Below are 12,171 nucleotides of genomic sequence, written 5' to 3'. Positions count from 1 at the left end.
GAGCAACATCGTGTTCATGCAACAATTTGCAATTCTTCTTCAATTTATGTTATCAAATCTATTCATTAACGTCATTCTTATGAAAGTTATTTCAAGTATCTGTTATTTTTTTTCGTCACTATTTCTCTCGTTTGAGAATTTTGTAAAATTTCAAAAAATTGAAGTATTTATAAACTATTGCTTGCTCCTTGATGGATCAAAATAATTCTTCAAAGCTTTAGAATTCAACATTTTGAATAATAAATATTAACAAATTACTAAAGTCAGAAAAATTAAATTATGAAAAAGTGAATCAATGAATATTTGTTACAAGGAACTGAAAAAGGATTTTCGATTTATACAAAACTTATAGCTAGTAGTTCAGTTGTGCTCTTCAGCTAATAATCTTCGCTATGTTTAAATTCGAGTTATTTTTATGGAAAATGAAAAAAAAATCGAGGAGAAATACTTCACGAATACAAGGTTTTCTTACTCGTCCGGAAGCATAATTTACAAGTGAAAATACGAAAGATATATTATGTGAATTTTGTTGGGAAATTCTGAATAGTCTGAATATATATGAATAGTCTGAATATTTGCATTTGCAAAGATATTTCTTAATGTGAGGATCCTTGAAAATTTTTAAGTTCTACATTGATGTATAGATAGAAGCTTGGCATCGATGTAACGTGGAATTTATTATGCACATCTTGAATTTCTTAAGGACTTTGCTTTATCTCAATAATTGAATTCGTATTACACGAATGTTTTATTTTAGAATTCTCCATAAGTAAATAGAAATCAAGAGATATCAAGATGATCAAACTACAAATCGATTCAGGCTATGTTTAATATTCAACTTTGTAACAAAACGTTTACAGCAATTTTTTTCTTATTTTTATTATTTTTGTACACTATAAACATTGATTATTATTATACAGGATTGTTATTATTATATCGATGAGGAGTTGATTCGATGTGTAAAAATAAGTCAGAAGGATTAATTTAAGATTGCATTTTCGAAAGAATTAAATTTGAAAATTAATTAAGGCGATTTTAACGGGACTTTAAATTGAAAAATTTTATCTTTCTAAGATCTCAGTCTTAACTTAAGCATATTTGGCAAATTTTCAAACTCCATTATCTCAAAAACAAAATTTTAAATGGGCAAATATCAGTATCTCTATTTCTGTTTTTTCAGCTTTGCATATAGAATTACCATTCGAACCAACATGATTTTCAAAATAATAATACTAATAGTATTACAAAAACAGAATAGGAAAAATAATTTATTTATGAAATATTTATATTATTTGCTATGTTGCAAGCATTATTATTTAATATAAATATTATTATTTAATTCTTTTGATATTAAATTTAATATTATTTAATAATGATATTTATAATACAAAAATACATTATAATACATAAAAAATTCAATTGAGGATAATTTGAAAAATATGAACTTTTCGAAAAATTTTTTTAAACAATCTCTTTGTAAATTAGAAAACCATACAGTTTTTGTTTAAGGATTTTTACGATATCTCCCATTCTTAAGATATTTCGCCCTATTGCAATTTTTTCAAGGAATGATTCACTCCATAAAACCATATTGTCGCACGAGCAGAAAGCAGATTCGTGTTATACATGAATTACTCTACTTATATATGAAGTTTCATAATTTTTTGAATTTTCAGGTTCCCTTGTTAGCTAGACGTATAAAATAATACGGTGTCTGGAGTTTGTAAAGTAATAGATTAGAATTTATTGTAACGTAATGGAATGTTTGCAAGGAATGCTAGTATTAAACACGCTAAGCAAATTAGGGCAATACACATATGTCGCACTCTTGCGACGCAACTCGAAAAGAGCGAACAATTGGTTTTGGACAGAGTTAGATATAATCTTGTTAATGAAATTTCACCCTTCGGAATGAATTTTTATTTTTGCTAATTATTTTTTCAAATATTTGATCAATATATCAGACCTGACCGATATATTAGAGACTTTGATGAGTATCTGAAGAATTTTTCAGATTTTTTATACTGTAAATAGTAGGGAAAAGTGTAATACTACATTTCTCCAACATGCGTTTGTTCACAATGATTGCCAAGACAAAATTGACAATAAGAAATGTTTACAAAAGCACGGCATTACATGAACTAGGAAGAACAATGTAATTCCTTTCTACTGTCTAAATCACGAGGGTCAATGAATATGATTTTATAATAATTTTTTAAGGACCATTTCCGCAACATCTTTGCAATCGCGATTTTTAAGTTGTGTCATTTTCATCGCAAATGGGCGATTTATAAGACGAACAATCACAGTTCGAAGTTCACATGGTAAAAAAAGCGAAACATTCAAAAAGCCGAGTAATATATCTAGGAGAAAAGAAAGTATGTCAAGCTTCAGTATTTTTCAGAAAACGAGAATTTATTTTTCAATATACGTACGGCGGCACAATTCGAAATAAATATAAAACTCAGTGATAAGAAGCATATGAAGAGATATCGAGATAAATTTCTAGTTTAACGACTTTTTCCAATTTTGGCTATTTCGCTAGCCTCTGACTTTGTTACTGTGACTTTTTTTTTTTTAAATGTAACAAGAGCTATATGACTTTTCGACCTTCCCTGGATTGATTTCTTGTTTTAGTGATGAAATGAACCTGTTGTTAAAGTTGGTGGTGGCGAAATAGTCAAAATTGTGGAAAAGTCGCTAAAATAGAAATTCACCAAATGTTGAACTTAAAATTTGTTGAAATTGACAACAAATCGCGGCGTGGATGCACCGCGACAAAGTGAGTTTCGTAGATGATAATAGGGACGAGCGGAACGCGAGTCCTCCGTATTCTTCTATTCAGAAGACGAAGTATCGATTTATAAGTACAATAAGACAAAAGTGCAGATTCGTTGAAGAGGGCGATCAGATAACGATTTGTTCCATGAACAACGTGGGTGTACGCAGCGCCGGTAACGAGTCAGAAAAAAAAGATCGATAGAACGTAGTATGTACGCTACCGTGCATAAATAATTGGACATTTAATGCAATTCCATTGAAGGATCAATATTTTTGTTACGTTTCCACGGACGTCTCTTTACTGCTAATTTTCTGCATTTTCGAGTTTTACATTCATTTTTAACAAATGCTTCGTAAAATCTGTACGGATTTTTTTTTTTTTTTTTTGATTAATGTGAAAGAAACAGAAATTTCAGTCGTTCCAAAATTTCATCAATGGACAGACATGCTTCGCAAAGTCACTTTGAAAAGTCTTCAACCATCTAGTTATTAGAAGAAATGCCAGTTTGAATGCGAAAATGAATAAAGAATTGCAGCAATGAATAGAAAAAACTATATAACATTATAAGGAAACTAATCGATGGTAATAAAAAATAAAAAAAAGTATTTGAATATAATTTTATAAAATTATACGAAAAGTATTTGATATTTTATAGTATTGCCACTATTTGGAAAATATTAACCGTTTAAAACCATACAAAGTACAATATAGAAAATATTCTTTGCATCGTTACAATAGAATTATATTCAATTGTATAGTTATTGGTTTAGTTTTACTCTTCATTCTTCTTTTCAGTTTGTACTTGTTAATACAATGAACTATAATACCAGTCACAATCAACTGTCACTCTATTCAACTATCAACAATATTATATAACCGGAGACTAAAAATAACAGTTATTTCAAAAATTTGTATGAAAAAGATTAATACTTACTGAAACTTATCTCTCATTCAAGTTGACGATATTAATCTCAAAATGTAAGGAAAATTTTTCAAAAAATTACACGACTAAAAAATTAAACATTTTGCTTAATAGCAATTGTAAATGACTGAAATTTCTTTTCGTTGCCGATAACCATTATTGATGACAGGAATTCTATTTCGATCGCTGATAATAGTTAATGAGGGAAATTTATTTCGGCTGCTTACAAATTATTGGCGAGAAAAATTTTATCTCAATTGCTCGTAACAAGGAAAGCTCTATTTTATAACGTAAATTTTGCATTCGAAAACAATGCTTCGCACCTGTACACTTGACCGTAACATTTGACCGTAAAGTTACTTTCCGATGTAAATCCAATGAGAAAGAGAACCGAAATAAATTTCCCTCGCTGATAACTTCCGATGAGCAACCGAAGCAAATTCTTTTATCTTAACGATCTTATCAATGATTATTCGTAACTAAAGAACCTTTAATACTTATTAATCGTTATTTAAACATTTTAGCGAAGAAAAAGTAATTGTTATCCTATGACTGTTTTTTATTCTAGTTATAATAGTTATGGTTCCTGAAGATAACTAAGACAGTACGAAAGAGCCCAATTATACCTACTGATGCCTCTCCACGCCTATTGATTGCAGCGATTTCGGCAATCCCGAAAATAGTCTGCGAAACAATCCACGCGTTGGAGCTGCACGATGAGACACCGTCGTGGAAGATCATGGACAATAAGGGACGTGTCACGGTGGTGCTGCACTGGGACCAGCGTTCATCGACGTCGCAGGCGCAGCAACAGCAGAAAGGACAAGACGTGCAAACCTCGAAATATTCGCCGACTAAGAAGACCGATTTAAGTCAACGGCCACCGCTGGTCATCCAGACCAGCCTGGACAAGCTCAACTATGGCGGGAAGTTAGGTCACCTGGCGGCCGAGGTCGGTCCCAGCCGCTACAGCAGCCCCCATATCACTGTGATAAATCATGACGACATGGTACGAGAATTCGCAACTACCTTCTCTATATCTATAGGGCGATCTGTCCAGTGAACGAACATTTGAGTTTCTTATACTGTCTATTAAAATCGGTATTTAGTCTTCAACGTTATAACAGCACGATATAAAATAATGTAACATGGTATATTCGCATTTTCGTCATTACGTTCTGACACGTTATTAAATGTAAGAACGGGCCATTCGAGATCTAAAAAAAAAGATTCGAGCCTCGAGACTGTGCTTTTTTTCAAAACTCTTGAGATTCAGGTAAGAAAGAGCGCGAAACCAACGAGTAAAAGAATCATTTGCAGCGCGAATGAAGAATATCTCGAAACGCTCGTTGTCGATTTTTATTTTTAGAAATCAAATCTAAAAGAATTTAAAATGTTCTAATCCTAAATAGAATATCGAAATCTAAAGAAATTTCATCGAAAAAATATTTTATTACACGCCGCCATTAACGATGAAGATTTTTACAACTCGACAAAAGGAAAGTAGATTATATCCGGAAAGAGTTTGGATTTTAACGTTTCTGAATGCTTGTTTGTTTTTTGCTTGACTATAACCAATGAAAATTTATATAAAAGTGCTGTAACTCCAGTTCTTGAAACAAAAAGATTTCTCTTACAAAATAAAATCAATAATTCAAGCTTCGGGAGTTTCGAAATTTTACGAATTCTGAGAATTTAGAAATTAGTTTCGAACTCATTTCCAAGTATCTGAAAACCAATTTCAAAGAATATATAATAAAAAGTTTGATATAGAATACAATTCTGGCAAGTTTGACAGTTGCAGTGTTCATTGCAAACCCGGTACAGGATTCAGATAAAAATGAGCAAAATGAATGAACATCAATTTTTAGTGACTGAACAGAGGTTACCTCACGAATAATGAGGATAATATTCTTGAAGAAAATATGATTCTTATGGTTTATTTATCTATCGTTGATCAATTAGGACAACTGTTGCAATCAGTAGGGGAAAAAAGCAATACTGCACATATTTTATTAAAATTCTGAATACAATTGTGAGTCTTTATTTTAAAAATGTTAAACAAAAAAAAAAGAGGTATAATGTGTAGATACATTATCATCCATAAATATTTGAAGTGATCGTACAATTACTATTTTTGTTACAATTTCAATATTTGTAGTGGAAAAATGTTTTTTTACTGTTAATCTTTCACTGGTTGATCCGAAGGAACGTACCTGTTGTATGTATCGTTCGAGTTTTACATTCATCTTTACGAACAGAATATTTGATTTTTCATAGATATTCATAAATTTATAGAAACTTTTAGTATATGACTAGAAACACTTATTTCGATCATTTTAAAATCCCGATATAGAGAGACACACTTAAATGGAAATGTATGTCACAGACACATTTATGTCAATTTAAGTGCATCTATTCCGTATTGGAATTTTAAAGTGATTGAGACATGTTTCTAGCTGTATTCTAAAACTTTCTGTACATTTCACGAAGCTGTAGATAAATATAAAATTTCAATCATTTTTTTTTTAATTATACTGATTGATATTATTCATCAATATTTTTCTTTTCCTTTTAAGATCCATAATCTTTAACGATCTAGTAAAATTATAATTTTCAGACAGAAACACATATTTTTCCATTTTTTCATATAACAAAAAAAAAAAAGGTGTAGAAAAAGGCTTTTCGCGAGTCTCTTTTTAATAATTACGATTTGAATTTAGTTACCAAAGAGAAAAATTTTTCAAAGATTTTAAAGATACTTGAATTTTTTTTCGGAGAACTTTGCTTTTCTTTCTATTACACGATGTGAAAGTTTACTTGTATCGCCAGAAATAGCGGAGATATTTTAAGATGATCAAATTACGTCACCCTGTATATTATTGTCTGTGAGAAATTCAGAGACCACAATTAGATTAAACATTAAACAATTTGAAGTATATTTTACATATTTCTATGAATCCAAATATTCATGGATGTTGATTAATAATAAAATATTTCTAAATTAAAAAAAAATTGATGAAGCGATTGTTGTGGAATTAAAAAAGAAAAAAAGCAACAGAGTACATAACATGAATTAATGACATTTGTTAAAAGTAAACTTTCCTTTCCATTAATAACACATACAATTCTCGTGTAATTGTAAAGAGCAATTTTGAAGCAGTTGAAATATATAACCGTCTTTTGAATAATCCAAACTTATTTAATTTTCGCAAATTCTTCATGACGTGATTATATTTTCAATGATATCATCATTAGGAACTTGATGACTTTAAATTTTTCGACTAGGATTAAAATAATTGTTCATTCATTAGTATTCATTGTTGTCTTCTAAGAAATCCATTATTCACATAAAATTTTTTGTTAGAAGAACACTTGAACAATGTAATTATAAAAACAAATTTATGGTCACATGCATTTTAATACGCAAATTGTAGAGGTCAAGTAACAAAATTTACTTTAGTGGAGGACAATTGTTGAATAAAAAAAATGTAATACCATACAGGTTATAGGTAAGAAGAAATTTCTTTTAAATTTTAAAATTCGGGTCATCGATGATAACCGAAATAAAATTATTACTGATAATTGTCAAAAAATTTTAGTCACTTGTATTAATCATGATTATTTGCAAGCAAAGTTAGTTGGTTAGTTAAAGATATTAACTTTTATATTACAACAATTATGATGTTTGGCGAAACCTGTAAGTTTCCATTGAAATTATCATGTAAATTTCAAAAAACCATGAAAAGAGCACGATAGACAAAGTTAATCAACTTCTCGTGAACAATGTGAGCAACATTCACTGGACAGGTCACTCTATCTCGAGTTCTTTCTTTCTTCTCACTCACTCACTGTAGAAAACGATTCACGCGAGGTTTCCGGGTAACGAGTCGATTTCGATGGCGCAGGAGACACCGAGCGCCAATGTCACGTTCCATGGAGATCCAGGACGCTGTTAGAGCTGCACGATTCCGAGCCCGGAAGCCTCGAGTCGCGTCGAGCCGTGTGTGTCGAGTCGAGTTGAGTTCGAGTCGCGCGTATTTACGCGCCACGTCGATTACCGCACAGTAGTAGCCCGCTCGAGACAATCCTCTCTCGAATCTCCGATCTAGACAAACCATTAAAACCCGCCTACGTGGTAACGATCAGCAGCAGCAGCAACAACAGCCGCAGCTACAGCCGCAGCCGCACGGGATCCCCGGTCGTCTGGTGAAGCAGGGTACCAACTCGTTCGACAGCACCACCATCCATATCCACACGCCGGAATGCTCGAATCATATTCACCAGCCGGTGGTGAGGAACGGCAGTCCTGTCAACGGGGCTGACGGCGGCGCCAGCGGCGAGTGCGACTTTCATTGCTGCGCGCTGCACGAAGAGGGGCGTAGAATCGCGGTGCACAAATCGGTGGCCACCTCGCCGATCCAGGACGCGCAGCAACAGTACCAGCATCATCATCCGCACGCGCAGCAGCAGCAGCAGCAACAACCGCCGCCACAACAGCAGCAACAGACCCAAACGTCGTCGCCTCAGCCGCCCTCGTCGCTGTCCGACGGAACGAGACGAACCGGTCTGAGCAAAGGGCACGTGAGATTCTGCGACACGGCCGACGAGGAGTCGAGCTCCCGGCTGGCTGGCAACTCCGCCGCCGGCTTTCACCTGCATCATCATCACAATCATCATCAGGAGCACGACAGCTCCGAGTCCGAGACCGAGAACACGATCATGGAGGACGAGATCGTCACCTCGGAGAAGTTTTTATTGCTCATCGATCAGCTCACGGTAGATCAGAAGCATCTAAGCATCAAGGACATCGGTATAATACTCGAACGACTCAGCTCGAAGATATTGGACGTGGAGCGGCTGGATCGCGAGAGCGAGAGCGAGGAGTGTTACAACTGGACGATCAAGGCGATTATCAGGGGTGACGTGCTGCGGGAGCTCGGCGTGATTTACAACGGCAACTACTACGCCATCTCGGAGCATCCCGGTTACAAGGAGGAGTCCGAGGAGAATAACGAGGATAACGAGGAGGAGGAAGAGGATAGACTTTAATATGATGCTGTTTTACTAGATAGATAGATAGATAGATAGATAGATAGATAGATAGTTAGTTAGATAGATAGATAGATAGATAGATAGATAGATAGATAGATAGATATACACCTATTACTGGTTATTATTAATATAGTTATGTATCGAGCTGCGAGGGAAAGGGAGGCTTCGATTTGGAAAACGTTCGAAATCGGGCGAATGAGAAGGGGTGGAGAGAGGGAAAGAGAGAGTTGAACATTTCTTTTTTTTTTTTTTTTTTTGGTTTCCAGATAGAAAACCCCATAGAGGGGAGGGGAAGAAGGACGGTGAACAAGCGGTGAAACGTGATTTTTTTTCCAAATGTGTTTTCATAATAAAAACGGAGAAAAAGAACAAAGGAATGCGTCATAATAATAATAAAAAAAAAAATGGAAATCATACGACACCTTATAAAACTTAGTTCTAAAAACGGTTGTTGAAATATGTACTTATTAAATAGTATATATATATATATATATATATATATATATATATATAAATATATATATATACTTGTAGGAGACATTTTTTGGGATTACGGACGTTGATTCCGTAACCGTCCACAACACTGCCCTATGTAAAAAGAAAAAAAAGAAAAAACTGAAACAGCAAAAAAACGAGCAAAAATAGTTGAGAGCGAGAGAAAGAGAGAGACTCGATATCTGTTCGTGACCATTCGTCGAGCTGTTCTTACACGCATATATACATACATACATACTCGCGGTCGCGTCGTTATTTCGTTTCTCGATCTAATGAAAGACGAGCTCTTTCGACTGAACGTTGGAAAAAGAGAGCAAATGTTGACACGATCATCGCGAACAGTCAGAAATTCGAGGAACGTAGATTCAGACAAAGAAAAAAGAGAAAGAAATGGCATGGAAAAAGAGAGAAAGAAAGAGGGAGACGAGATATAACCTGTACCTCGATTTTACTCGTCGTTTGTCGTCGACGTAAATTCTCCCATGATCCACCGGGGCAAAATCAAGCTTTGCGTATAGCAAGAGTCCTTTGAAGTCGGAGTCGGGCACTTCCAGTTTGTCAAAGGATTCTCGTTTCCCCTTCGGAGCGCGTGCCGTTTCTCTATCGAAAGTCGAGAGCCATATACACGGATATTAGCCTCGACCGTCGAACGATTTTATTCGACAGAGGTAGTAATTTGAAATGAGAAAAAAAAAAATTTTGTTCCTTGTCAGTCTGTAAGAAACGAATTAAATCAACTGCCCGACTCTCGCTATATATATATATATATATATATACATATATATACATATATATATATATATATATATATATATATATAAAACATACGATACACATACGTGTATTTACACCACACACACACACACACACACACGTTGTTTTACGTGCACACAAAGCGTACACGGTTATTACACGTGTACACACACACACACGCGATATATAGAGAAGTACGGAGAAAACCTCATTCAGGATATACGTTAGCGAGTACGCTAATGATAAGTGATAACCGATTACATAAGAGTATTAGCCGCGCCGGGCGGTTCAGCGATTATTCCGGCGCGCTCCGTGAAACTTTGCAATTTTAATATATTTCTATTGTAAGTATATTTGACACTGCGAATAACGACGAACACGACAAGAAGAGCTATTCGGAAAAACAGTATGTAGCGAACGCGTCGTGCGAGAAAGCCACACTTTATATACATAACATGTGTATATATATATATATATATATATATATATATATATATATATATATACCATGGATATATATACATACATATACATATGTATATTTATATATACATACATATGGATATATTTACATATATATACATATATATATATACATATATATATCATGAACGATTGCTCCGTAAAGAGGACATGGTGCTCGAGGTAAGAATCAACGTGGGTAAAACGGCACGTAAAGTTGCGTAGAATAATTAACGACGTTTGATTTCAGTTCAGTTTGGTTTCCGTCGGTGATGCGTTAACAGAAAAAAGAAAAAAAAAAGAAGAAAGTCGTTTTTCGTTGAGACACGGTCTTCGCGTACCTCGTTCTGTCCTCGATTCTTTCTTGCGTGTTGACGTTTCTCGTGTTGACTGTAGGGCAGCGTAGGGGTGGCCCTATGCTAGGCGAAGAGAGACGAAGATCGAACGCGCGCCTGTGCGAGCTTACGAGCCGTGTGTGCGAGAGAGAACGAGTGCATGCGCGAAACGAAGGAGGGAGAAAGAGAATGAAAGAAAGGGTGTAGGGGAAAAAGGGGAAGAAAGATGAAGAGAGAATGTCTTTTGTTTTGCGCGAAATGTCACTTCTCTTCACGTGCCGGCGGATGTTCTTTTCTTTTTTTTTTTTTTTTTTTTTCGGCCGATTTAGTGGAACAGAGTGTGTTACGTGTGTGTGCTTTTACGAATTTAACGCCAGACAACTTCCGCGTTTGCTGAGAAACGAAGGAACGATCTACCCGTTGGCGAACCCGTTTCACAGGTTTTTTTTTTTCATGTCGTAGGGTGTCACTTGGGATTCTAGTAAACAGAAATGAATTCATGAAAATGAGTAAAGAAACGAATGAGCAAAAGAGTGAAGAATATAAGTAGGACTCCCGTATCTGTAGGAAATTGGTTCCGAAGATATTATTATACAGCTGTGCTCAAAAGTTTAGAGCAGTTTAGGATTTCGAAAAGAAAAATGACTTGCTCAAGTAAATATATTACATATATTTTATTTGTGATATTTCATTTGTATTTACATACATATGTATATTTTATTTATGATATTGATATTTTAAAGTATCGAAACTATAATCAATTATATTTAGAAATTAAACATGTAATTATAATATCTCAGAGAATGTATCGGAAGATTTATTTATTACTGCACGAATGTGTTTTAAAATTCTTGTTGTAATAGGCCAATAGAAAGCATTACGTTTTATATGCATATCGCACAGTTGCGACGAAGATAGTAAAAACTGAAAGAGTATGTTTCTCAAGAGAAGCAGAAAACTGTTTTTGAACATGAATAGATTAAATATTTTGTTAATTAAATTGACCAGAATTAATTTCAAAGACAGTCATCCACAAAAGTCTGCATGTATTTGACAACTTTCAAATATTTAAAATAAAAGAAGAGTGCTTTTGAATGTTCTATAAATTTTGATTAATTTGTTAGTTTAAAAATTTGTTATTTTTAATATATTGAAAACGTTCCTAACATTTGCTTAAAACAACATACGGATAATTCGAAAAAAAACAATCTTACAAGAAAATTAATATAAAATTACCATATATACAGCGAATAAAACTTATTCTTATTATAATATTAATAACGAAAATACATTTTATACTTGTATACAACTCAATCATTACTTGTGTAACAAATTTCGTAACATTTTCTTCTAATTTATTCATGTTT

At 33.9% G+C, this 12,171-nt stretch overlaps 1 protein-coding gene and 1 long non-coding RNA gene across 4 annotated transcripts in view; both read left to right on the top strand.

The window, feature by feature from the left end:
- The window catches only part of LOC122532572 (basic-leucine zipper transcription factor A), a 35,550-nt gene extending 25,550 nt beyond the window's left edge, over positions 1-10,000 (top strand). For 2 of the 3 annotated variants that reach the window (XM_043661431.1, XM_043661432.1), the window contains 2 exons: positions 4,364-4,713; positions 7,854-10,000. In XM_043661431.1, the coding sequence (XP_043517366.1) occupies positions 4,364-4,713; positions 7,854-8,756 (1,253 nt within the window). In that variant the 3' untranslated portion in view covers positions 8,757-10,000. The remainder of the gene's footprint in view (positions 1-4,363; positions 4,714-7,853) is intronic. The other variant, XM_043661433.1, reaches the window with a different exon arrangement.
- A 603-nt stretch (positions 10,001-10,603) lies between these two features.
- On the top strand, positions 10,604-10,750 carry LOC122532545. The gene is made up of 2 exons (XR_006307529.1): positions 10,604-10,652; positions 10,720-10,750. It is a non-coding gene; the product is annotated as an uncharacterized LOC122532545 (long non-coding RNA).
- The last annotated feature ends 1,421 nt before the right edge of the window (positions 10,751-12,171 follow it).

The sequence above is a fragment of the Frieseomelitta varia genome, unplaced genomic scaffold, assembly GCF_011392965.1.
Source record: "Frieseomelitta varia isolate USP_RPSP 00005682 unplaced genomic scaffold, Fvar_1.2 scaffold_459, whole genome shotgun sequence".
In the NCBI taxonomy this organism is placed as follows: Eukaryota; Metazoa; Arthropoda; class Insecta; order Hymenoptera; family Apidae; genus Frieseomelitta; species Frieseomelitta varia.
The sequence above is the reverse complement of the archived record's forward strand: the minus strand, read 5'-3'. Positions and strand labels throughout refer to the sequence as shown.